The sequence below is a fragment of the Podarcis tiliguerta genome (genome assembly GCF_965153285.1).
Source record: "Podarcis tiliguerta genome assembly, chromosome: 3".
NCBI classification, from domain to species: Eukaryota; Metazoa; Chordata; class Lepidosauria; order Squamata; family Lacertidae; genus Podarcis; species Podarcis tiliguerta.
In genome coordinates this window covers 115,668,998-115,696,685 of record NC_139536.1, presented here as the reverse complement: position 1 = coordinate 115,696,685, position 27,688 = coordinate 115,668,998, and the positions used below count along the sequence as shown (strand labels likewise).

The 27,688-nt window shown below is 43.1% G+C and overlaps 1 protein-coding gene across 6 annotated transcripts in view; it reads left to right on the top strand.

Annotated features, from left to right (window-relative positions):
* TFAP2D (transcription factor AP-2 delta) overlaps positions 1-27,376 on the top strand; it is a 43,773-nt gene extending 16,397 nt beyond the window's left edge. For all 6 annotated transcript variants that reach the window (XM_083435405.1, XM_083435404.1, XM_083435408.1 and 3 more), the window contains 5 exons: positions 8,866-9,031; positions 11,405-11,523; positions 16,801-16,942; positions 20,904-21,017; positions 25,878-27,376. In XM_083435405.1, coding sequence (XP_083291531.1) covers positions 8,866-9,031; positions 11,405-11,523; positions 16,801-16,942; positions 20,904-21,017; positions 25,878-26,097 — 761 coding nt within the window. In that variant the 3' untranslated portion in view covers positions 26,098-27,376. The remainder of the gene's footprint in view (positions 1-8,865; positions 9,032-11,404; positions 11,524-16,800; positions 16,943-20,903; positions 21,018-25,877) is intronic.
* Positions 27,377-27,688: the final 312 nt, after the last annotated feature.

Here is a 27,688-nt window from a genome sequence, read left to right as displayed (position 1 = left end):
AAGTAAGAATAGGCTGCAGTCCCGAACGAAATTTCTACAAGTCCCACTGCAGGGGGGAAATCCAGAGGAAGTTGGGCGTGCTAAATCCTACTTACCTAGGGAGATGAAATACACAGACAAGCATCAAAGTTTACTCCAAAGTAAACCTTGCTTACTGGAGATTCCTTCTTTCCCCACCCCCACCCCATCCATAGGCAAGGGGCTGTGGTTTCCATAAGACTGAGGTGTAGGTAACTTTTACAAGATTACACCAATTGTGTGGAATGAAGGACTTTGGGAATTTGTGTTTTAAGGAATGTGTTTATGACAGAGCTGTTACTTGGTTTCTACAAAACTAATGCAACTCAGATCAATTCTGTAATGAGAGGTTATAAAGTGCTAGAGAATTATTGCAATCCAACTGAAATACTGAGGCTATGCTAACTTTATTTCGGTCCTAAAGGTGGTGGAATTAAGCATGCTTCTTCACTCTATGTGCTGCTTCATGTTACATGGCAGCAAATAGGCATTTTATTTGGTCTTTGTCTTGTGGTGTGGAGACATGGCTGATCTCTCATGTGCTTAGAGGTGCTTCCAAAATAATCCTCCTCTGAATTTTCTTTTCATTATGAATTGTGCAGGCTTATTTTTGAAAGAGAATAAGTGTATTCAGAGTCCTCCACTTTTTTGTTCCCAAATTTTCTATACTGTGCTGTGGGTCCATGATTTGCTAAAGTTCCTTCATGTCTTCTCTCTGTCCTGCATTACCAATGCATGCATGCGTGTGTGTGCATTAATTAATTGCATTGATAGAATTGTACACACAGTTGCATTGATTTTCCTTTGTGCAATCTTTTACTAATGGAAAGGTGCACACCAGCGAAACATTGCACAAAAAGAATCTCGATACAATCATGGAACGACAACTTCAGGGTTGCTTTTCTGCAATGTTTTCTACACAGGCATGTGCATACTGTATTCATAAAGTAGATGGGGAAGACCATGACCATGAACTGTAGGAACTGAAAGTGGAGGCAAATTGTGCGTTTTCCAGTCCCAGCAAAACGTTTTTAAAATTCTCCTAGTTAAACTGGAATTTTGGAGGAGTGGCACCATCAAAGCAGAGCAAGCCCTCAGAAAATAAGGGAATTGGATAGAGAACCCCCACAAACATATCCTTAAGCTGAACTCACAGTTTTGTAAAAAAAAATTTAAAAAAAATGCACAGTCCTCTGCAGGGGGACAGATTTGGATGGTGGAGTAGGTAGCATGATGTTTTCAGCCAGATCTGCATGGAAATTTAATCATAGATGAGTAGAATGCATGGATATTGTGACAATGGAATGAGAAACAGAGGGTTTTTTTAAAAAAACAACACTGTTTCAAGTCGCAATTTTTCTACCATTCCTAACCCCCCAAATGATTAAAAACCAAAACCAAAACCCTTACCCTTGAAAATCCATAGGAAGTGATGGGCTATTTATCCATCTAACCCAGCACTGTCCATCCTGACAGGCATCTCAGATTGAAAGGTAGAAGCTGACATGTGAAATGACCTCTGCCTGGGACCTGGACAACTGCTAGCTAGGTGGGCACACCTCCTAATTTGGTGCAAGGCACTTGCCACATTCCTGTGTGAATGTAGCCAGGAGGTGCTGGGGGCAGCTGTTGCCGCCCCAGTAAATAAATAGAAATACTTACCTAACGGATACCTAACGGACCAATTGCATCACTGCCCCCCCTAAAATAAACCCGGCTACGTCCATGTATTCCTGTTGTATTCTGCGGCACATTGTTTTCAACTGAACTTCCGAATAGCAGCCCAATCTTAATTAGCCCGAACCTTCCCCTTATTTCTGTGTTATTTCCCACTATGGAGGATGGAACAAGCTTGTTTTCTGCTGTTCCAGAGGGTAGGAACAGAACCAGTGGAGTCAAGTTGCAAGAAAGGAGATTCTGACTAAACACTGGGAAGAACTTTCTGCCAGTAAGAGCTGTTAGACCGTGGAATGGACTCCCTTAGGAGGTTATGGACTCTCTTTCTTTGGAGGTTTTTAAGCATCCATCTGTTATGGGTGCTTTAGTTGAGATTCCCAGTAGATGACCCTCAGGATCCCTAGATTCTCTGCAATTCTATGATTCTATATCTGTGAGATACTTACAGCGCCTGGTAGGTGGAAAGTGTGCTTACGGGGGGGGGGGGAATGTTGGTCAATATGTTTGTCATTCCAAGAAAGGTGTTGGTTTTTGAAGCCTATATAAACTTTTGGGCACACCAAGAAAAGACCTCTTTATTGTGGCCGAGGTTAGCAGTTATTATGCAGTTTGCTGTACCAGCACATAAATACTTCCCAAAGATACAACAAAGCAGGGCTGTAATGTTGGCACATGTTATGGTTATAATTTAGAATGTTGTTTGTATTCAAGGTCACCCAATCTCAAAAAGGATATTATAGTGCAGCAAAAAGCAATTGAATTGACCATAGCATTATCTTCCTTAGAAAGAAAAGCTAAAGAGATTTATCTTTTTAGTTTAGAATAAAAGGTTGCTCTTCCTTCACTCCCTCTGTACTATTCCTTATTACAGTAGTACCTCAGGTTACATACGCTTCAGGTTACATACACTTCAGGTTATAGACTCCGCTAACCCAGAAATAGTGCTTCAGGATAAGAACAGAAATCGGGCTCTGGTGGCGCGGCAGCAGCAGGAGGCCCCATTAGCTAAAGTGGTGCTTCAGGTTAAGAACAGTTTCAGATTAAGAACAGACCTCTGGAACGAATTAAGTACTTAACCTGAGGTACCACTGTATAAACAGCTCCATGATTCATGCCTCTTCCTCCACTCACTGCACTGTGTCCCACCTTGTTCCAAAGAAGGGATTGATTTATTCCATCTTTTACTGTACTGCTGCTATCCGAGGATATGCAGGCTGGATCAACAGTGGTGGAACTTGGGGTCTCAAAATCAGCAGCACCCTGCGCAACAGCAAAATGTGGTGCATCCCCTTCCTCTCACACTGCACTCTAAATCACAGTTGTGGCGCTTCCTGCATCACCCCCAAGGCTCCCTGCCCAGTGCTGCGGAACCAGCCACACTCTCCTAAATCCACCTCTGCTCAGGAAGGGACCTCCCAGATCTGTGAGGGCTAGTCCCAAGTACATGTGTATAGGCTTGCAAGCAGGGCCGTCTTTAGCATGTGGGCCACCAGGGTACAAAGATCCGTCCAGCACCCCCAAATTTAGTTTTGTTGTTGTTGTTTAGTCGTTCAGTCGTGTCCGACTCTTTGTGACCCCATGGACCAGAGCACGCCAGGCACTCCTGTCTTCCACTGCCACCCGCAGTTTGGTCAGATTCATGTTTGTAGCTTCGAGAACACTGTCTAACCATCTCGTCCTCTGTCGTCCCCTTCTCCTTGTGCCCTCCATCTTTCCCAACATCAGGGTCTTTTCCAGTGAGTCTTCTCTTCTCATGAGGTGGCCAAAGTATAGTTTAGCCATCCCCAAATTAACTTTTATTGAGCTTTTTTGGGGAGGGGGAAGCCAACGTTGTTGACCTTTTTTTAGGGGGGTGAACTCAAAGTTTTGGAGTTTTTTGGGGGGCGGCAATCGCTCACCTGTAAGAACGACGCAGCGAAAAAAACTGCTTTTGTTTCCTGACTCATCGGGGATATTTGATGCTGCTGAGTAACAGAGCGATGGATGAGCAGGGCGGGGGCTTTTGCTCCTTTCCTTTTCACTGCCGCCGATCGAGAGGGACAGTAGCTATACAGTAGGTATACATTTGATGCCCGCCCAAAATTTGGTGCCTGAGTGCCCTGCACCCCTTGCACCCCTGGGTAAAGATGGCCCTGCTTGCAAGCCTAGACATCACATTTCATCAAATTCTTCCTTGTGTTATGCCAAACCTTGCTCTAAAATATTTTAGAAACACTTTTTTTAAAAAAAGATTGCAATCCTTTCCACACTTTCCTGGGTGTAAATCCCACTGAGCACAATGAGACTTGTTTCCGTGTAGCTAGCATAGGATAGTTGTGAAGTCCAGTTGTCATGAAAGAAAACCCATCTATGCTATGCTAGCTACACGGAAACAATGAAATCTATTTTTGAATCCAGCTAGGATTTTAGGATAAAAGTTGAACGTCTGCTTCCCAGGTGTTTTTTGGACGAGAACTGAAGTATATGGCAGATAGTTGGATGGCTCCTTCATGGAATGATTTTTTTTTCTTGTTTAAAATGTGAAGACTGAAGCCTTCATTAGCCAAGAAATCATATGCCATTATGGGAGAGTATTGGTTTCATTTTTATTTATTTTTAAATAGATAGTTCTAGCTTTCACAGTTTGGGATAGAAACATCGATCATAAAGACTCAAAGTGCCAGAAGCCACTATAAAAACCATTCTTCGGTAAATACTGACTTGAATTCTACACAGTTAATACTGGAAAGGGCATAGATATTTGCCACAGGAATGCAGAATCCGATGGTGAATTCAGTGACTAAATAAAACCTGGCTTTCTGCCCCACATTTCTTGCTAATTATGATCTAGCAGGATGCCCTTTTTGTCTGAGTTGTTAGGCTTAGATCTAAAGCTGTAGTTCCTCCCCAAATCCCATGAACACCCCACCCCTTCAGCCTCCTTCATCTTGACCATCAGGAGCGACTTTTGGAGTTATCAGGGGCTGCAATGGAAGGGGAGTCCAAAAAAGGTCCACTTCATGAGCAGAGTTCTTCTCTGGCTCCAGCTGTTAGTATATGGTAGTAAATCCAGCCTTTAGTGGTGACAATTGGCATATACCATTCTGGATGTTTTCGCACATTACACACAAAGTCCACCAACCCACACCCCATGCTTCGTGATGACTTGATGTTTCAAAATGTGTACATAAATAGAAACAGGAGGTGCGGAAAAGGCATTGCCCCAGGAATCTGCTGCCCAAGGCAACTGCTTCATGTCACTTCATGGTTTGTGGATCAAAGCTTTGACTCTAAGGTGCTATGATAGAGACTGGGACACGGTGTTTAAGAATCATCTCATATTCCAGAGTTTTTGAAGCTGGGAATGTTTCGGGTCATAAAGCATGAAAAATGAGGCATGGAATTCAATCATTAATGTGAATATAGCTTTTCAATCCATATTATGCTGCTTATAAAGAGTGGGATTAGTAGAATACAGAAGTTTCTCCAAAACATCATTTCAGTGCGCCGTGTTCAGACTAGAGACAAATGGTAGTTTTTCTTCTCCTGGGAGTGGCACCATAGGGCCATCATAGCTCGTAATGCAGTCACTTAAATTTTCCGTCCCATTGCTGATTCTGAAAAACAGTTTTTGCCCTTTTGTAGTTAGGCACCCTAACATCTGCTTGAACAGTCATGACAGTGGAATAAAATGTGTTCCTATCATACCACCTTCAATTCTCCTGAAGAGAGGAAAGTATTGTGTGCCTAACACTTCACCCTTGAAAATGGTGCATTGCCTACTTACGTGCAGTTAGGGAACTTATCCCACTTCATCAGGGCTGGTCCTACTGTTGGGCAACCTTGGGAAGCCTCCAGGGAACATTTTTCTCCTATCAAGCATGTTAAGCATGATAGGGAAGAATGGTGGGGGAGAGCGTAGTATCAAAGGACAGAAGAGAAGTCGGGCATCCAAACCTCAAGGATGCTGAGGAGAAACCAAGGAGTCAGCTGAGGGCAGCACCCCTGGAGATGCTCAAGAACGGGCTGCTGGCTCTTTCCTCCAGAGCCAGGCTTGCCCTTTGTTCAGTGGGTGGGCTGTGCAGCTGGTGCACTGAGGTTTCCCATGAAGCCTGCCCAGCAGGCTTAAGCCATAATTTGGACAGACCCTGCTTCATATCTTCATTATAGTTCACTAGGAAGTTCCATTTACCATCTTGCCCTTATGTCACTGGATAAGTAATACCTTTTACATTCCCACGACATTTTCCCTTCTCCTTCCTATCCTCATTGGCCATGATCCAATGATACAGCTAGCTCTGCAGGCCCAATGCTGATTTGGACCTGTGCTAGAGCAGTAGCTCATACCTCAAGGCAAAACACTTTTGAAAACGGTGAGGGCTTTCAAATGTACTTTGAGATGTGGCAGGCAGTGGCCTGTCACTCCAGGAGAAAATGTCAAAAATCCCACTGGGCACATTGAAACCCCCAAGGGGCACCTCAAGTTAGCAATTCTTTGGATCTGGCCATTGTTTCTGCTCAATGTTGTTTAACAAGGCATCACTTTTTGAGTCAGTTTCATTTTAGAAGACTACTGTGGCCTTTCTGGGATTGATGCATTTTGCTGAATGATAAAGCCTGCACTGAAAAAGATAAAGCAGGTGGGAACAAAATGTTTTCTTATTAAAGGAGCAATTATTTATTCAGCACAAATTGTTTGTGCACATATGGGTTGGATTGTAAAAGAGAAATATTAATATTTCATTGCTGCACTTCCTCATTGTTTGTAAAATGTAGACTTAATTTGTCTCTTGCATTGTAATATAAAGATCTATGGCTGCAGGTAATTCTCTACCTGCCTACGAGCAAATATATCAAGAGCTGAAATAAATAGTACCTTCCAATATAATTAACATCATTTACACATTATTTTGCTGAACTGAAATCTGGATGCACGGGAAGACTATTATTTATTCAAAGCTATATGTAGGTGAAAAAGCATAAGGTACAATTTGGCCGGGGGGAGAGTTTGGAAAAATAAAATAACCTCCCCCCACACACAGAGTTCAACTAGTTATAGAGCCTGCGTTTTCCTTTGAAAATACTCACATTTATTAAGATAACTGAGTTTCAGTATTTTGTTGGTCTTTCATTGTTGGTCGTTTAATTTGAGACCTCGTTTTCTTTCCTAAATGGCAATTTATAAAATCACTAGATAGATAGGGACAGAGATATAGACACCGATATATTTTCTAGTGAAGCCCCTATTATAGTGACAGAGTGGGTTGGCCATAGATTGCTGGGACCCCTGAGCAGCAAGCAAGAAAGCAGCTTGTCTCCTTGTAAACTGCATATGTGGTCTCCGTCAGAGGAGGCAGGGTAAAATAAGAAAATATGGAAAGTGGCCTAGATAAAGTCAGGCAGTCAGGCAGGCAAATTGTTATGGCCATAAATAGAATAGGGACACTTTGTGTGCGGAGGGGCCTTTTGCTTTCTGGGGGATCCGGAAATGTGAGGGTTGAGGCACCCACTGTGAGTGCGGGAACGCAGGTTTGCCTTCAGGTGTGCAGACCTTACATTCCCCATTCACTTATATGGGAGAAAGGAAAGACGTGCCCTTGGAGACATCATTGCAATGGAGGCCTCACCCAGTTCTCTATCTGAGTCACCCCAAATCAAGCCATTGAGTGGGATGTGCTGATTCTCTCAGCACATCCTACATTTTGTTGCTTTTCCTCACAATGCGATTGAGATATTGAGGGACTGGCTTTTATAGGGAGAAATTGTGATTAACCACTTGAATGCACTAGGCATAAATACATAAATCATGACTTAGAAATTGTGAAAACAAAATGTAAAAAGGAGAAAGGCGTGGACTACAACAATTAATGAATGCCTCCTCTGGGAACATCACAAATATTTTCAAGTGTTCCGTTGCCTTGTGTAAATCCATGGAATGTAATTACTATAAACTCTGCTTCAAAGAATAATGTTAACTTCTACAACTGTAATAAAAAGCAGAATGTACATGATACAAATACTGGTACATGTTAGTTACCTGGATTGCGGCCGTTGTCCTTCCCAAGTACCCTTTGGTAAACCACTTGTGTATGTATCACTTGTATTAATCTAAACATCTACCGCATGCTAATATAGAATACAAATAGTATTTTAAACCTGTTTTAATAATTTTTACCACTGCAAAACTTAGCCTACACAAACAGCAGCTCCTGTGGTAAGAGTGCCCCTCTTCAGACTGCAGAAAGCATGCTTGAATGCTTATATTGGGCGAGATACATGCATAGAAAAATAGAATGCTAGAATCCTTCTCCCGGACATCTAATTGTCTATGTACAGGGAAGTAATTGTGCAATCCTCTGTCTGAAGCGATATACTCCAAGAATTGCAGCTGTAGTGGTGATGACGATGCCTAAGTATCACTATCATGCCAGAGGTCAGGTCACAGTTGCAAGTGGCAGTTCTGGGAAGAAATCACAGAACAAAAAGCCCAAAATAAATATACAAAAATATTTTCCTGGAAGAAGAAAAGATCCTCCAGAACCAAAATATAAAAAGGGAAGAAATCATTGTAATTGGTTGCAAATAGCCTGATGTGACTAGCTATTTGAAGTTCTTACATGTCGTGCAAATTCTTTGTTTGATATAGTTTTGGGGGTACTTTTTTAAAAAAACAATAACAAGTTCTGCTATGAAATTGTGCTTTTAAAATGGACAAAACTGGGAAAGACATAAAAACCCTATTCAGGCATTAAAATGATCAACCCATGGAAAGGGCTTGCATGCCACTGAGCCTGTCAGTTCCATCCCCAGCAGTCTTGGAGGTGGAAAGTCTAAAGGAGATTTATAAGTGCATTTAGCCGAATGTGCTTAGAAACTTCCCTGTAACTGGGAACCTTGCATTATTCCAAGGAGACTTCTAAGTGTGTTCAATCAGATGTGCTTAGAATTCCTTTTCCTATTTTCCCACTCAAGACAGGAAGGGATGGAACAGGCAGAGCAAGCAGACAGGTGAGTGTTGGCAGCAGGGCTGGTGTGCTTGGCCCCACAGACCTTACTTGTGCTCCCACACCCCATTCAGGCATAATTCCCGAATTAAGCTAAACTTCCCCTCAAATGTGTTCCAGGAACATTTCATCCTGAAAACTCCTGCCCTGAGCCTCCCCCTAACGCATGTCATGTATACCTTTTCAGGTGGCACGTGTGTAGTCAATCCCACAGACCTCTTTTGCTCGGTTCCTGGCCGTTTATCTTTACTCAGCTCCACTTCCAAATACAAAGTGACCATCGCAGAAGTGAAGAGACGCTTGTCCCCACCAGAATGCCTCAATGCCTCTCTGTTAGGAGGGATTTTGAGAAGGTAAGGGAAAGCTGTGTGCAACTGCATGGGGTAGATATAGGGACGCTTGAGTTGGACTCAGTGGGGCCTTGGATGGCATGTCATAGTGCCTGTTCAGCTTGGCTGGGCTTATAAGAGGTGAGTTCTTCAGACCTTTATGTACCTCAGGCTCTTCATGGAAAAGGGAACACTGAGAACACAGATTGGTCAGAAGCAGAGAAATGGTGCCTCCTCTGGAATCTGTTTCCTGAAGCGATTCCTTCATCTGAACCTGTCCCTCTGACTGACAGCAACATCAAAAAATGATTGCCTCAACAAGGAAGACCAGAAATAATAGAGGAAACATAAGCAGCTTTTTGTTGTAGCATTTTAATTGTTGGCTGTGGTTTTATCTGTTAGACAACTTTTGTGTCCAAAAATAAAATAGAAACAATATCCCTCCTCTCCCAATCACCAGCTAGGCATCATTTCTATGGAATGTATATAAAATGTGGTTAAATTTTCATTTGTTTCAGAATGAATGCATTAAAACATGAATGGGCATGAATGGCCTCAGCTTTTGTTACCACATTTAGACCCGTTTGAACTTTTCACTGATAGTTCCTGCAGGCACATTGTTTCAATGGCCACTCTATCTTTTATTTTCTCCACAGTGCTTAGATCAGGCCCTCCAGATGTTTTGAGACTACAATTCCCATCATCCCTGACCACTGGTCCTGCTAGCTAGGGATCATGGGAGTTGTAGGCCAAAAAACATCTGGAGGGCCAAGTTTGAGGAAGCCTGGCTTAGATGATGCATCACTTCAATATATTTGGGAGAGAAATGACAGCTGATTCACACGATGGTCATTCCTAATGGTGACCACCATTCATTTATGCCACTCCTCCTGCAAGAAAGCCTACAGAACAATATAACATTTGGGGCGTTCTGGGAAAATGAAGTGGCAGTCACAAGGAGCAGGCTTCAAAATCAGCTCTGTGATCACTGTTGACCCAGATGACAGGGGCAAGGGAGTTACAAGCTGCACTGAAGGGGGAAACAAACATGAGTGTTGAAACAAAATGACTTTGCATGAAAAAATGACCAAAGAAATGTGACTTTCTCAGATTAAGCATAAAACAAATGATGTAGTTAATAGCAAAAGCCATGGAGTAATTAAATTGGTGAAGGGTGGGAAGATTCTTGCTCTTATTGGTGCAAAGCTCTGTTAATAGAATCAAAGTCATTCATTTTCTTCCTTTTTACTAGTATCATTCAGGGGGTCCCTTCTGAAACCCATAAATCTGTGAATTTTTGTAACACTGCTTTTTGCTTGATAAACCTTTCTAAGTATAAGTCAAGAGAGAATGCCAGAATGTCAAAAACCCCAACTTTTACTCATATTATACCTGCATGCTTTCAGTTCCCCACCTAATGTCCCTTTCAGAGGAGTGGTTTTAGAGATGAGAGGATTTCCTCTGTTCATTCTCTTGCTTCATTTGTTTCTCTGTGCTCCAAATTTCATTTTTCCTGAATCCAGTTTAACTAGATGCATTTGTAAAATTTAATTTGGAATTTGGGATATGTGCAGTTTTCCACAATCTATTTTTCCTAATTCATTTCTATTATCTCAGCTTTTGTTACCAGTGCACATTAACGCATTTATAAAGCACACTGCCCCCAAAACAATCTTGATATGACTGCATCAAGTTTTTTTCCAGTGTGCCCATATGCTGTCATAGATTGGTCAAACATGGCACAAAAAAAGCATTCTATTACAATTGTAGCTACTATCATATCACAATTTTTTTTTTGTTGATGTATTTTATCAATGCACATAGCATTTGCACATCTGTGATGCAGAAGAGGGGGCATGCAAATAAGCTGAAGGAACAGGCTGTGTGTACAAAGTGTGCTGTACAAATCTGAAAATCAAAAAGGAACAATGGGGAGAAAAATCAAATGTGTCAGTTTCACTTTGGAAACAAGAGCTGATCATTCAAAACTCCAAAAATCTGGGGAGAAATTTGGTTGAGGAAATTTTTGGAAGCCCCACTAAGTGATCTGCACCATGAAATCAATTTGTGGGGAAAGGCTAGCCGTATGCACACTCGTGTACACTATGGCACTGATTCAATTGCTACTCACAATGGTTCCTATGGGGAAAGAAAGAAAGATCAAGTCATGGCTTCCCCACTTAACATGCCATTTAGCCCTTAGCAACATCATTCTTCTCATTTACCAGCTCCAGCTGCTGAGAGTACCTATCAATTCCTGCTGAGGAGGGCCTTGTACTGCAAACCGGGAACATGCAGCTCTTAGATACTCATTTGAGGAATTATTTTAAGTAAGAAAAACTGGGAAAGGATAACATTGAATCTTTGTATTTCCATTCCCTCCCTTCTCCCTGACAGAGCAAAATCCAAGAATGGAGGACGCTGCTTAAGAGAAAAATTGGACAGGCTGGGGCTCAATCTGCCTGCAGGGAGGAGGAAAGCAGCAAATGTCACCCTCCTAACATCCTTAGTAGAAGGTATGCTTTGTAATATCATGATATAAATACCTCACTTGTTGCCTTCTTGAATTTTTGAAGTGGTTTTGGTTCCAGCATGTTACTGTAACTGCAGATGAAAACAAAAGATCAACAGCTACATTTTTCCTACTAGCAATGAATGACAACTGTTGTTTCTGAAGTTTCCATGCTTTGTTCTCAACATGTCACCTGCCCTGAGAGTGTGGCAAGATGGCGGATTATTTAAGTAACGGACACAGAAAGCTGTCTTATGCTGAGTCAGGTCATTTGTCCATCCACCTCAACAGCAGCTCTCAGGGATTCCAGAGAAGAGTTTTCCCCAGTTCTATTTGGAGAGGTTAATAATTGAACTCAGGACCGGCTACATGCCATTCTACAATCAGCAGGTGGTACAGCCCCTCTTCCTTTTAGGCAGTAAAAGCCCCAGCAGGGACTTGAGCAGGCAACTGTGCAAGAGACAGAGCAGACTTTCATTGACTGATTCCATCTGAGAAGGCAGGAGCCTAACATGGAGTTCTAAGGAGATGGGTCTCAAACCAGGGACTCCTGCAGCAAAGTCCAGGAAACTTGCTCCATTTGCCACTGTGGTAGTACTGTAATTGATGATCAGCCCAAATACACTTAGGCTCAAGCTTTGACCAGCTGTTGTCAATCAGAGTAGACAAGAGCAGGAGGATTGGTGGGCTTTAGGGGAAGGGACTGCCTTTTAATCTATCGGCACAGCCATCTTGAAATGCCACAGCGACTTTGCTCAGAGGACCCCACACACAGTGCTGACTGCTAGAGCAGCCATGCTGCACTGCTCGTTGTTTTCACTGCAATCTGGGGCACAGGCTGCTTTATTTACAGCTAGAGCTGATGCTAAACAAGCAAGACTTTTTCTGTATTGCTTGACAATTGGCCAGGGAGCTTTGCAAGATTGAAAAGGACAGTTTGCTGGGCTAAGGCAGAGATTTCTGGAAGGCCCCACAGGAGGGACCAGGTTGTGTACCTTGACAGGCTTCAGCTGGCAGGTGCAAGGAGCAGCAAGAAGCTCTCCTGGGCCTCCCCAAGACTGAGGGATGCTCCTATCTCGAGTGAAAGCTGAAAACAACAGTCCTAGGAGGAAGCTTATCCATGGATTTCCTCTCTTCTCCTCTCTGGCTTTAACTGCATAATGATCAGCACTCTGGCAGCATTACCTGTTTAAGGAATGGGGGGGGGGGGAGAGAAATAGGTTGCTTTTCCATCCCCATGAGAAGACAGAAGAGTGAAGACTGTGAAAACAAAGGAGAAGGGGGGAGAAGCTGTGGATGAGGTAGTGCCCATTAAACAGCCAAAAGAGACACATGTTGACCTGTTTGTTGAAAAATATGTGTTTTGTCTTGTAAAGGGATGGAGTGAAGAAAGCAAATTGTTTCTAAAATTAATATCTGCAGCTCAGTATGATATGTCCTCCTAATGTTTTAACTACTCCACAATTACGCAATTGAGCCCAATGAAACGATAAAATTCTGTATGAAAATTCTCTGTTTCTAAGCAAGCAACACAAAACTAATCAGAATTATGTGTCAAATATCTACCCTTGATATTTTGTCCATCTTAGGGCCTTTATTTGGCTGCATGTTTTATAGCTGAACACATAATGAATTAATTGATTTAATTTCCATATATGGACATATTACAATGCAAACTTCAACCAATTTACTCTTATCCAAATTCGAAAAGAAATGGATTCTCTAAAGAGTTAACTTTAGACCCCTGACAGTTAAGTCCATTTTAATAAACAGAAGCTACCAACCAGTCATTGGTAGCTGTTTTTCAATGCCATTTTTTAATATTTGAAAAAAAATATTTCTTCATTCATAATTATAGGAAATTTCCTATAATCATAATACAACAGCACTGTTGTTGACATCCATCTGTCTCAAGACAATGGAGTGTGCCTCTGGGGGTGAAGTCAAACTATTGTGTTAGCAGCACCAAAGTGACCTCCCTGGGCAGTGTGTATGGAGGACTTGGGCTGCCCAGAAGACAAGACCCCCTTCTCAGTCTCGCTGATGTGGTCCAAAGAAAGCAGAGCACCAGCTTGGCTGCAGGAGTTTCTGGGAGAAAGCGTACCAGGCACCATCCAACCAACTCCACTCTAGATTGTGTTGGGTTTACTCCTTAGCCTTTTCTTCTCCTGAAGATATCCCACAAGGCAGTGGAGGTTCAGGGTCAGGGTTTTCCTTCTAGGTGGGCTACCTTCTCAGGTTGACAAGCCCCATCTGCCCCTTACATCCATCTACAGCATGTGCAGAAACCTTTGTCTTGCTATGCTGCCTAGTAGTTATAGCAAGCAAGGAGTTCTTTTGGATCCCAGCAGATGGAGGACTAGTAGACTGTTAGATGATGAAGAAAATGGTTTATTAACTGACAATTATTAGCAATAAGACATAATGACACTACAAAATAGAGTCTAATAAGCTCTACAATATAAAGGCTTGCAATAAAGCAAAAACTTAACACTAAATAGCAATTAAGATAAGCAAAAAAGGAACTTCAGGATATTTAGGGAGATAACAGCAAAAGCGAAGTTCATGGTTCGTCTCATTTGCTGCCCCCAGGAAAATCAGATCCTTCCCTCAGCTGATGGGACCAATGTCCGAAGTTTACCTGTAGAACGCGAGGACTCACTCAGCCTCTGAAGTTAGGAGCTTTTATAGCCCTAGCGAAGGTGCAATGCCAGGCTATGCAGGTGTTCTACATTATGTGAACCTTCCTCCCTACTTGGGCGTGAATGCAGTGTCGGCTTTATGTCTGGTCAATTAGGGTGCATGACGTCAGCTGTCCTTCAGGCTGAGCCAAGTACAGTTCATGTCTTGGGCATGGTAACTTGTCAAACTGGCAGGTGTCTGGCAGCTGGCCAAATTCTCATTAAGTTGCCAAGCCCTTATCATAAAGGTAAAGGTAAAGCGACCCCTGACCATTAGGTCCAGTCGTGACCAACTCTGGGGTTGCGGCGCTAATCTTGCTTTATTGGCCGAGGGAGCCAGCGTACAGCTTCCGGGACATGTGGCCAGTATGACTAAGCCACTTCTGGCAAACCAGAGCAGTGCACAGAAACGCTGTTTACCTTCCCGCCAGAGCGGTACCTATTTATCTACTTGCACTTTGTTGTGCTTTTGAACTGCTAGGAGTTGGCAGGAGTTGGGACCGAGCAACGGGAGCTCACCCCATCGTGGGGATTCAAACCACCAACCTTCCGATTGGCAAGTCCTAGGCTCTGTGGTTTAACCCACAGTGCCACCTGCATCCCTGCCCTTATCATATATAGTCCTAATTATATTGACAGATATATAGCGGCATCTAGCACCAGTTCCACATTGTAAGTTGAATGATGAAGCCCTCATTATACAGATAAAAATATAAAGATTTAAAGCTACACTAAACGTTGAAACCAGGGAGCACCACCTATTGGCCATATCTGATCTGGCAATACAACCTCCTTCTTGACCATTGGACCCACTATTAAGGTAAAGGTAAAGGACCCCTGACAGTTAAGTCCACTTGCGAACGACTCTGGGGTTGCAGCACTCATCTCGCTTTACTGGCCGAGGGAGCTGGTGTTTGTCCGCAGACAGTTTTTTCGGGTCATGTAGCCAGCATGACTGGCGAACCACAGCAGTGCACGGAAACGCCATTTACCTTCCCGCCGGAGCGGTATCTATTTATCTACTTGCACTGTGATGAGCTGGGACTGAGCAACAGGAGCTCACTCTGTCGCAGGGATTCAAACTGCCAACCTTCCGATCGGCAAGCCCTAGGCTCAGTAGTTTAGACCACAGCACCACAGCCTATCTTCACATGCTGGGGAAGTCCCTAACTCATTGAAGGTTTGAGACCCATTGGCTGCCCTCACCTGGTTTAGCTGGCTAGTCGAAGCCATTCCTGGGGTATGGCTACTGTTGCATGCTGACAGCTTGTGGGAGCCACAGGTGAGAGCTGAGTATAGGGTGGGGAACAAAGGTGGAATGTATCCCCCACCAGAGGTACTACCCCTCCCCTAATACGCCATATATCCTCCTCACAACATCATAGCCTTAGGAAAGCAAACAATATTAAAGTGATTAATCTTTAAAGTATAAGCATTGGACCAGTTTCTTTGTGGATTCATTCTCTGATGCTACTGTAATATTTAAAGGCCCAGAGCCACATCTTCGGGCCCAATTGCATGGGACCTTTTGATAAGGTTACCAGATGTCCCCGTTCCCCAGGGACAGTCCCCAGATTTACAAATCAGTCCCCTGACAAAAACCATTGAAGTTGAAAAGTGTCCCTGGATTCATTGGGGGGGGGGAATCTGGTAACCTTTCCTTTTGATGTATTGTTGATGAGGATGATGTGCTGGTGGTGACCTTGTGATTGTCCCTTCTCAAGCTGCGGGCTTTAATATGTCACCTCACTACTATGCCCACAGAGTCGGCATAGTGCTACTTACAGCATATCTAAACATTGCCTGGTTTGAAAAGCTGCAGTACTTCTTTGCCAAAAGACAAAGTATAAGTTAGGTTTGGATCCAAAGTGAGGGTGTGCTCACATTACTGCTTTAGAGCAGTAATGGCTCAGTTGGTTAGAGCATGGTGCTGATAACACCAAGGTTTCAGGTTTGCTCCTCCTATGGGACAACTGCATATTCCTGCATTGCACGGAGATGGACTAGATGATCCTCAGGGTCCCTTCCAATGCTATGATTCTATGAATCTGTTCAATTTCTGTCTGTGTACTGTACACACCTGGAGGTGTTGACTGAGCAGGGATGTCTTTGCCCCATGCAAAGGTGTTCATGCCTTGGGCTAGAGACAAATGAGGAATGGCTTAAGAACAATTTAAGCTGGTGGGAAGCTGGTTTGAGAAACAAGGCATCAGACAGTCATATCTAAACACAAAGTACAGGATAGATATACATTTTGGATAATGTCTTGTGAGCAAGGATTAAAAACCCAGCCAAAGTTTAAGTTTGCCAAAGTCCAGTCTTTGATTTTGGTGGTTGCCATTCTTCAGGATTATCAGTATTTTAGTTTTTTTTTTTTTTTGATGCCATATTTCAACAACAAAAATTGTTGTTGTTTTGTTTCTTACTACTCTTATGCAATCTGCTCTGGCATTTTTCTTGATTGAAGAGCAGGTACAAATGCTTTAAATCATAACTATTTATCTATCTATGTTGAGAGAGACCGTGTCTGTACATTCTAAGTAAAGGAAAGTGCCAAAGACTAAATGTAAAATGACCCAGTTGTTTTTGTTTGCTTGCAGGAGAAGCTTTACATTTGGCCAGGGATTTTGGCTACACTTGTGAAACTGAATTCCCAGCTAAGGCGGTTGGAGAGCATCTTGCCAGACAGCACATGGAACAGAAGGAACAGACAGCAAGGAAAAAGATGATCCTAGCAACAAAGTAAGGAAGAGCCAGATTATTTTCCTGCTGGTTTGTAACCTGACCATGGGTCAGCCCAAAGCATAGTGGAAGGGCACATGCACCCTCCGCAAACTTTTAGAGTGTTTTTGTTCCATGATACATAAATGCATTAGCCACAGAGGCTGCAGTTTGAAACGCACTTCCTAAGAAGTACATTGTGTTGAATTTAGTGACACAAATACGTAAATATTAATAGAATAGCATTTCGTATCAGTTCTGAAAATATAGCGCTCACATGACCTCGCATGAGCACTATAATATTAGAAATGCAAAATCACCAATCCCATTTGTGTGGAGAAAGATGACTTGGATGTTTTTTAACAGAAGTCTGCAGCTGACACAGCACTGGAATCAGCTGACTGATGAATGACAGACAGATGGACTGTTGCTTCTTTTCTGTTATGTTATTATTGCCCTCTACTGGGCATAATCAGAACTGATCACCTGCATGTCATAGACATGCTGAACAAACCAGGCACATGAGCCAATCCTGTAGTGCTCCTGTACCTTGGTCCTGTACCTGTACCAAGACTTTGGTCTTTCAAATTTCAGCAGCCCCCTGCATGAGGCCAAAATTTGGTGCCCTCTCCATGTCTGTTTTGCATATGCACTGCAACATAAGTAACGGTGCCGCCCTCAGCTTGACACACAGTGCAGGAGAACCAGTCACACTGTGCTAAATCCATCTCTGCTTAATTTGTCATGGGAATTATCCAGTGGGATTCATGGGAAACATGTAAACTGACAAAGAAGTTCAGTATTCTCATGAAAGCCTCACTGCATAGCAGTTGACATGCAATCCTCCATATCAAACTTCTTCGAATGTGCCCAAATGTGCTGAATTTACTAAAGTACATGAAGAAGACATTATTACACACACACATCAATTCAGGAGCAGGCCAGAAGCAGCCTATTGACTTCCTGATGTTAAATCTTTGGAAATTATATGATTTTTGAACTTTTTTGGCAATCTGGAAAAAGTGAGGAAAATGTTTTCCTGAAATATTTTTTGTTACTTATGCAAAAGTCAATGGTTTAATTTTAATTTTTCAAAAATCAAGGGCCATATTCTGGAGTAAAGACCTTGTATATTTTTTAGTTTATTATAATGAGGGCCATAAACATACATTACAGACATCAGTCTCTTGTTTGCTTTCTTTTAATACGCAAGCAAGGACGTAATCCCAAACGCAATTATTCTGGAGTGAGGAAGCTTATTCAACAGAAGCTTACTTCTGAGTAAACATGCAAAGGACCAGATGTTGCAGACCTAAGGGACACTACTCCTAGCATGTCTTCGTTTCCCTGTCACATTATCCCGTGTTATCCTCATCACAGTCTATGAAGAAGGGTGGTGATCTTCATGAATGCAGGGAGCTGAACCAAGGCCTCTCCAGACCTAGTCACTGTGCACACCAGCTATTATTTTCACTAATGCAGTTTCAGTAAGAGTCTCTCTCAGGTATTCTGAATAAGCCCAGTTACAAAGCTTCCCCTGATTTCAACAGGATCCCCAAAGAAGCACATGCTGCTCTGTAACATTATAGTCCGATGCACAAACGATTTAAGCTCACATGATAGGCTAGACAAAGCAGGTTAATTTGTTCTGTTGGCCTGAGATATGAGGCTCAATCGAACTATAACAGCCCAGTTTGTTTAGGGATCAGACTTTCTGCATTATACCTGCCCTGCATATTCATTCACACTGAAGGACAGAGAGTAGGCTTTTTGCTCTGTGAGTGCCTCTGAGTTCCTTCCCCTGTGCCTCTTTCACATTTTCAACGGCCATGGTGCGCTGCCTGGCGACAAGATACAGGTGACCGCAAATAACTTATACAGTATCAAAGGCTTCAATGAAAGTCGCAAGCTTTCTGTTTCCTTGAAAAGGGAAACCTCTTTCCTACTTGATGTATAACCTCTCTTCAAAGAATCCCCTTTGGCTATACCAGCATGCAATAGTCCAAAAATCACATAACTGGCTTAAAATGGAAGGAAACAAGCTGCCACTTCTTTTAGGCCACACACAGTCATTACAATCAGAAGTTCTGAAATGCACAAACATAACAGAGGCAAATAGGCCTCCAGAAGCCCTTTCTCTTCCCCAAGGAGCCATAAAAAACAATTAGTCTGCCAGGATTTTAAAGACCAAACAGACTCTTAAAACATTTACCTAGGACTAGCACAGAGCAATTCGTTCATCTGCAGGCACATCAGCATACATACCATTTCAAAGTGACCCCTTCCGGCCAAGAGTGGCGGAGCTTCGAAGAAAGACTGGACCAAAATTACTCTGGGCTTACTCACACTAATGATTTGCATCAGAGCTTTTGGGAGCTATGATTTAACACTGTAAAGATTGGAGTGATAAAAACTAATACTATTTGCTTTCATTTTAAACTATCAGTGGTTGCAAATAATTTCTTTCCTTTTTTGAAAAATAAGACAAAGGCTCAAGAGCAAAGATTTGCCTGATATGGACTGGCGGACCTTAATGCAGGCTTCCCTGGATTTTAGAGACAGAAGTTCATATGGAAGTTATTGTTCATGAGATAAAATTATGTCTATAGGGAAAATTTGTGTAGAACTTGAGAGCAAGGCTGTGCAAAAGTCTCAAGGGTTTGAACTAGATTGCTCTTGGTGTGCCTTCCAACTCTACAATTCAACAGTTCTGTGAGGTATGAATCTCAGGCAAATCACACTGCTTCATGCAGTCTGTTTAGAAATCGAGAGCAACTCAGCTCTGCATATAACACCCAATTCTGCCTAATTTTTTTTAAAAGGTAGAGACTTTTGTTACTTTCCCCATTATAGTCTGTGGGAAAGTCATGTGAAGCTTCAGAAAATGGACTGAAGCAACCCTCTAAACACAAGCTGAAGTGGCCTCCTATCTGAACCTAAGAGGCAGGTTCTGAAATGATTCACACACAAAAAACCCTACCTGGGAGGTGTTTGTGGCATGCACCCAAGAGATATTGCTTACGGTATTTCTGATAATGGCCTCAAGGGGGAGGGGGCATGGTTCATCATCTCTTTTGAAAATTACACTGTAGACTCCAGAAGCCAATATTTTATGTATGTGTGGCTTCCTTATGAGATGGTGAGAGAACAGTGCAATGGTGTGCAACCAAGAGGCTAAGCCTATGTAGCACTATTTCCTTTGATCGTCTGTCTTTGATCCCATGCAGTTGTCTCAATGACATAGTGGATGAAAATTGTGTACAAGCAAGCTGATAGCAGCTGAATTTAGACATGAGTGAGATAAGCATGGTTGGCAAGTCCTGGTTGTAGGGAGATGCCTCCCACTGATGGCCTTTCCTGTTCACTGAAATGTGAAATTCTATTGACCAAAGCCTGGAACTGGATGGTCAAGGTTTAGTAATACTGCAACTTGAAGCATTTTAAAGTAGATTCCAAAAGCAGCATAACCAAACATAATTTGTGTTGGATTGTTGTCGCTGTATTATGTGGGTGTGCATGCATGTGTGTGCATGTGCATGCATATGCACATTTTTTGGAATGTAGATTGGTTTTGAATATAATCACTAAACAGCGTAAGAGAGCAATGGCCAGCTACTAGTCCACATGCCGGATCATCTGGTCTCCAGATTAATATTGCGTGTTTCAAACATCCTGGCACAGTTTCACTTGTAAAGCAAAGCAACGAGCCTCTATGCACATTCCATATGCATTTCATAGTGTTGCTATTTCACATGCATTATGGAAAGCAATGGAATAGTGCCAGTGCCAAACTCTTTTCAGCAGAGCTTTGAAGAATGCCTTCATTTCTCAGCCCACCTCCCACCTGTACCACCTGCTACTATTTATTCAGTTGTGCTCCATACCTGGGTATCCATTTCTGCTAAGAGATGTCAACACATTGGAGCATGCATTGGGACATTGGGTAGACATCCTTAACATTATGCATCCATTTTGGTTCTAGGCAAATATGTAAAGAATTTCAGGACCTGCTAAGCCAAGATAGATCACCCTTGGGATCCTCAAGACCCACTCCAATATTGGACCTTGACATCCAGAGACATTTAACACATTTCAGGTATGACTTTTGAAATCCATTTGTCAACTTGAAATGTTAGCTGGTGAATGTTTTAGATTTCAATGTGCTTCCTCTCAAGAAACTGGGAGGAAAGTTGCTTATGCTGCCACAGTAAGTTCTACATTAAGACTAAGGTAAAGGTAAAGGTACCCCTGCCCGTACGGGCCAGTCTTGACAGACTCTAGGGTTGTGCACCCATCTCACTCAAAGAGGCCGGGGGCCAGCGCTGTCTGAAGACACTTCCGGGTCATGTGGCCAGCGTGACATCACTGCTCTGGCGAGCCAGAGCCGCACACGGAAACGCCGTTTACCTTCCCGCTAGTAAGCGGTCCCTATTTATCTACTTGCACCCGGGGGTGCTTTCGAACTGCTAGGTTGGCAGGCGCTGGGACCGAACAACGGGAGCTCACCCCGTTGCAGGGATTCGAACTGCTGACCTTTTGATCGGCAAGCCCTAGGCGCTGAGGCTTTAACCCACAGCGCCACCCGCGTCCCTTTAAGACTAGCATCTGTTAAATCCAATCGATGTGTGGTAGGGAAGAGCTTTCAAGGGGTGCATAAAAGGAGGCTACTTAAACTTTTGGTCTTGGGTTGGGGAGCTTTGCCAAGTTTAGTCCTTGTGTAGCAACCACATCTTACAGGATCCAAAGGCACAGGAATGTCCTTGAATTTGATCCAGGAGAGAGTATAACTCTCTGGAATACAGTTACTGTCCAAGACTTTTATGTAAACTCATTTTTTGGTATATAAATAATATAGACTTAGGCTCTTGAATTTTCCCCAGCGTGGCTTGCCTTATCCCTCCCTTTAATGACTTTTCACCGGATGGTCAAACCTTCCAGTTTAGAGGAGCATGAGGCCATGAATGGTTTTTAAATTCCTGTACCGATCTGTATTTCATTGTTTGTACACTGTTCTAAGATTATTTTAAGAGCCGCTTTTATTTGTGTGTGTATGCGTTCTTCAACATTTAATAGTTTTAGCTATTCTTCCTTGTTTTTCTTTAAATTATTGTTGGTTATCTGCCCTAGGAAAGGTGGGATATAAATGTTTTAAGTAAATAAACAATTAAACCACTTCAGTTTTTGCATAATGAAAAACTATGTGGGCTTAAGCATGAAATCCAAAATCATGAAATTTTGCAGTTAGAATGCAATGGAAACTATTGTCTCGTTCCAAGGTGCTGTCATTGCTGAGTGGTCAGGTGCCCTCTGGTGGTGCTGGTGAGAAGCAGTCACTTCTTTTCTGCTGCTCCGCTAGCGAGCTAAACAAAAGAAGAATATGTGGAAGCCAGAAAGGACATAGGACTAGGTTACATTTTCCCAATTGCACCTAGATGAGCATTCAGTCCCAAACAGGTTAAATCAAATAAGTGATATTGCAGCTCTCTCTAAGCAAGAGCAGGATGGGATCAGTGCAAAGATTTTCCCCAGGTATCAATTATAAAAATGTGCTTGAACGAAACGGAGGCTGAAGGTGGAACACTTCATGGAGCATAGTGTAGAGATGGGACATTTCCAGGATTTAAATTCTTGAAGTGCCAAAAAATTTATGGAGCCATATATACTTCCCTTGCCTTGTGCTGCTCAGACAGGGTATCTGAATATAACCCTGCAACATTTTCTGCAAACAAAATTAACTAAAACACAACCAGTAGAACTACCACAAAGCACTTTCATAGTATTTAAGGGGATGTGTGGGTTCTAATAGGCTTAGCATAGAGGGTGCTGTGGGTGTAGCTATAGGACACAAGTCCTTCTCAGCAACTTCTTCTTCCTCCTGAAATCACTTTAATATACTTGCATGCTTTAAATTATTATTATTAACAATAATGAATCGTAAGGGTAATAATAATATATGTATTTTTAAAAGGTTGTGTGAGCCACCCAAATTGCAGCTGGCGTGTTAGCAACCCTCTTCACACACTTATTCATGGGACATGCCCAGAAAGGAGTGGTGGGGCGATACCACGGCCTCTGCAGCTTCCCCTCACCCACCCCCAACATCCACACATCCGACATGGGCAACTGAGCTATGTGCATAGGCTTCAGTGCCAGAGAAGATGAAACCCCGCATAAAGCATGCCCACATTGTGGCCGATACGGTCCCTCATGCAGCAAGAGACACGGCTGATACACTCGTTGCAAGCAGATCCTCATGTGCGTGAGCCACAAAAATGTGATTATGGACCAAGGGAGATCCTTTCAAGAAAACACTGGAGACTGCTCTCACCTTTTCGTTCCCAAAATAAATTTATGTAAAGCAAGGGTGGCCCTCCGGACGTTTAGCACTGTAACTCCCATGCCGGCTGGGGCTGATGGGGGTTTATGTCTGGCAACATCCAGAGGGCCCCACCTTGGCTGTGCCTGCTGTAAAGCATCTGAAGGCTTGGCGCTAAGCCCTGGTGTTTTCCGTCTTCTAACCATGAACAAGTTACATACTGAGAAGAACCGCAAGTAATATGTAGAGGCTGCAGGAAGGGGCTTCTGCAGTCAGAGGGGCCACTCATGGGGTTAGATGTTTTCACACTGAGCAGGGCATAGCAGAGGCACATGTCTCTCTTTGAGTATCATCAGCCTGCCACAGTATGCTGTAAATATTTGATAGCAACTTCTGCTGCTAGAAATATCCAGACTTGGCCATTGCTGTAAATGGGGAAAGACAGATGGTGGCTTCCTCTTTTTCTCCTCCACCTCCCATGGAGAGTAAAGCTATTTCCTTCACAATAAGACTGAGCTCTGTCAGCCTGGGGGTGGAGAGGTGGGGTGGGGTGTGCGGCACCTTGTAGCTGCTGCCAAAGGAGAGTCCAAGTCTTGAGGCCTATTTGGCTGGTTTTGCTTCAGTGAAAGGATATCATTAAAACATGAAGGGGAAACGCCCTTCCCATCCAGCTTCTGGGCATGGCTGCATGTGCTTAACTGCATAATGACTTGAGAAAATTGGCATAATATCCCACTACCGCCAAAGTTCTCAGAACACTCTTTACAAATACAAATACATTTCCGTTCCCCCAAAAGTGCACTGTATCATGGTAAGCATAGAAGAGGTGCAATGGGCCTTGCTTTCTCTTTCATCTCAAATGGAGAGAGACTCAAAGCAGATGCCAAGGTGGCATGGAAAAGAAGAAAGTAGGAAATGAGGTCAGAAATTCTAGTCTGAAGGAAGGTCAGCACAGGATAAATGGCAGTCTAGGAAGCTAGGAGGTTCCTCTCTCTAGCCTCCAGTCAGGGGTGTAGGAGGGGTGGTGGTCTGCCCCAGGTGCCATCATGGAGGGGGGTGACAAATTATCAAGGAACAATTACTGCCCTACTAGGGCGGTTCATAAAAAGCTTTTTTTAAAAAAATGCCTGCTCCAAAGGTCTTATCTTACTACACTAGGGATTATATAGCTATATCTGAAAGTTCATGCATATGAGTTAATATCTTGACCCTCCTCCATGAAAATAACTGTTTACTTGGCCGTTTTCATATGTCATGAAGGCTGAAATTTCAATTCAGTGGAGCCAAAACACAATCCACCCTGTAGATTTAAGTATCTGTCCACAGTCGCCTGCTTGTTATCAGGGGCTAAGAATCCACATTCCTTTGTAAGAAAATACAAAATAATGTAAAACCATTTTTGCAGGCAAATAAAAAATAAAAAATCAATGTGTGTGGGGGGGGGAGTGACAAGAAATGTTCCTTACCGCGTACCACCTGCCCTTCCTACACCTCTGCCTCCAGTGCAAGCTTAGCTGTATCCAAATATTTCCAGCATTTCATAGCTATATAACGGTCAGAAACCAGCATGTTAAGCTTTGCCCACTGTTGAATAGCCACGCCAGCAAAAACTTCAGTGCTGATTTTGCCAGCCAAGCAATCATTAAAGGTATAGGGGACATGCCGGGGGGGGGGGGGACTGGAAACCTGAACTTTAATCCAAATGAAATACCAAACTACATGTGACTGTATCCCAAGTATGATTTGGATCAGGGCCATGTATTTGGGAAGGGGGGGGGGGTTAACCCTTCACCTTCATACCTATTCCCAGAATGAAGATTGCCTGTTCCCTGTTTTGCCACCCCAGTACAGTGGTACCTCGGGTTAAGTACTTAATTTGTTCCGGAGGTCCGTACTTAACCTGAAACTGTTCTAAACCTGAAGCTCCACTTTAGCTAATGGGGCCTCCTGCTGCTGCTGAGCTGCTGGAGCACGATTTCTGTTCTCATCCTGAAGCAAAGTTCTTAACCTGAAGCACTATTTCTGGGTTACCAGAGTCTGTAACCTGAAGCGTATGTAACCCGAGGTACCACTGTATATGTTCCAGCTCCAAATATTATTACTGCAGGAATCAGTGTTGTTGCGACTCTCACCACAACATGCCAAGGGTGGATGTTACCCATAAACATACGGTATAAACACCCGTGCACCTGATTGGGCCAGAGTTTCCCAGTGGGTGCAAGATGTGTGTTTCCACACATATTTCTATCTTTGAGGCTTTTTCTTGCAGGACTTTATTCCTCATCATCCTAACAGGCAGTTTTGTTGGGTGTCACATTGTCTTACTTTGGGAGACTTCAGGGTATCCTCTCCCACCTGTGGAGTTCCAGGGCATCTTGGCCACAGTAAATGAAGCAACACCGGTTTACACCAACTGGAAATCTGGTCCCTAAGGGCTGCACTTAACACCTAAGCTTCTGTCAAGAAAACCAACCTTTGAAGATGTTTCTGGCCTGGATAGATAGATTATTTTTGTGTCTTCCTCACTCGAAAAGTAATAAATATTTTAGTGGGCAAGTCTTCAATTTCAGCAAAATGAAAATCTGTGTGCAGTAAACTCTTCAATATTTTTCTCTCTCTCTCTTTCTCCTTCCTTTACAGCTTGATCACTCATGGCTTTGGGACGCCTGCGATATGTGCTGCCCTCAGCACTTTCCAAACTGTTCTCAGTGAAATGCTGAACTACTTGGAAAAACACACGGCACACAAAAATGGCGGAGCAGCAGAATCCGGCCAAGGACACGCCAACTCAGAGAAAGCCCCCCTGCGGAAAACTTCAGAGGCTGCTGTGAAAGAGGGCAAAACAGAAAAGACAGACTAGCTACATCAAACAGAATCTATTTCCAGAGAACCTTGCTGCTGATATTTTTTTTAAAACATATATCTATCTCTATATATATAGATCTACATATATATCTATATCTATATATCTCATCAAAAGTGATTTGGCTCCAGTGGACCAAACTGAATTTGGGGAGGGGGAGGTTTTTTAAAACCCGCCACCCCTGCTCTCCCCAAGGACAGCTATGTACAGTGGGATGAAACCGTCACTTTTTAAAAAGCCTCTCTCTCTCTCTCTCTCTCTCAATGATGTTTTGTGTGTGCCCGCACGCACACACGTACATTTGATCATTCCAAATGATACACTGACACTTCCCCCCCTTAGCACTTCCAGACTTCCAGGAAGAAGCAGCACAATTCTAACCTATCACAGGCTAACACTGAAACACTTTTCTGATTGGACAGCCTAGTCGGAGACTAAAAGAATATGGCATCCTGGTGAATTTGCGTCACATCATCACCCATTCAATGGATGAAACAGAGAAGAGTGCCTCTTTTCACTTGCCCTCACGAGAGACAATATGGAAGCATGTCTTGCATAGGAGGTGGAAGAACTTGAAGATATTTCAAATAACAAGCCCTGCATTGTTTGGACTGAATACTGAGGCCCGGGAGCTTCTGATAGATCCACACCAGAATGATGTCAAAGCCCATCAACGATTTGTCATTCCAGCCTGGGTGCCTTCTCTTGGGAGGGTGTGGCCACTGAGTCCATAGCCTTCTTACCGCTAGCTAGGAGAAGTTCAACAAATAAGAACTGGAGTTTCTGACCATCTTTCCCACCTGCCCTTAATCTTAGCAGCTGAGTTCTGTGCCTGCAGAAAAACCATAAACAGCTGTATGCTCTGCTGGATCAGAATATGGGACTGGAGAGATCTAGTGTGTTGCTGTGATGTCACAATGTTTCTCTTTTCCCCCTTCAACGGCTTGTATGTTCATGCTTCAGCCACACTGTTCAGCTCTTCTTGCAGGGGGTGGGCCAGGGTAGGATTGCTCCTGCCAGCTCTTCCCCAATGTCCTTCTGATGCAATGTCTTAAAGATCCTGTGTGTAAGCTTTGACTACACAATCAGGAAAGGTCCCTGATCACACAGAGAGAGCCAACAGTTTGCACATGTGTAGGGCATCATTTGTACAGACACCATGCTGAATGTGCATAAGGAGTGAGGGCCAGAAGGCATGAGCACAGAAGATGCTGTTCCCCCTTTCCCTGCTTATTCAGAAAATGTCATAATAGTGCCAAATGTCCGTCCCCCCCCCCCCAGAACACACATTCCTAAACTCAAGATTTGTTACTGACCAGCACATTATCCAATTCAATAATCTGATTTAGAAGTAGCCATTTGTAGCAGCCATGCCCAAGACAGCCAGAGAGTTATAATTTTCTAGCTGTTTCATGATTCTGACACTTAATGCCTCAGCTTTTGCCAGGCTCATTCTGTTTCTGTTAGGTTCATTAAAGGAGGGAGAAAAGCCTTCTAGCTGTGGCTTATAATAAAGTTGGACTTAAAATTTCCTTTCCCAGACATCTGCTGAAAGTCTGGTTTGCTATTCTGGGCTCAGGTTCATTCA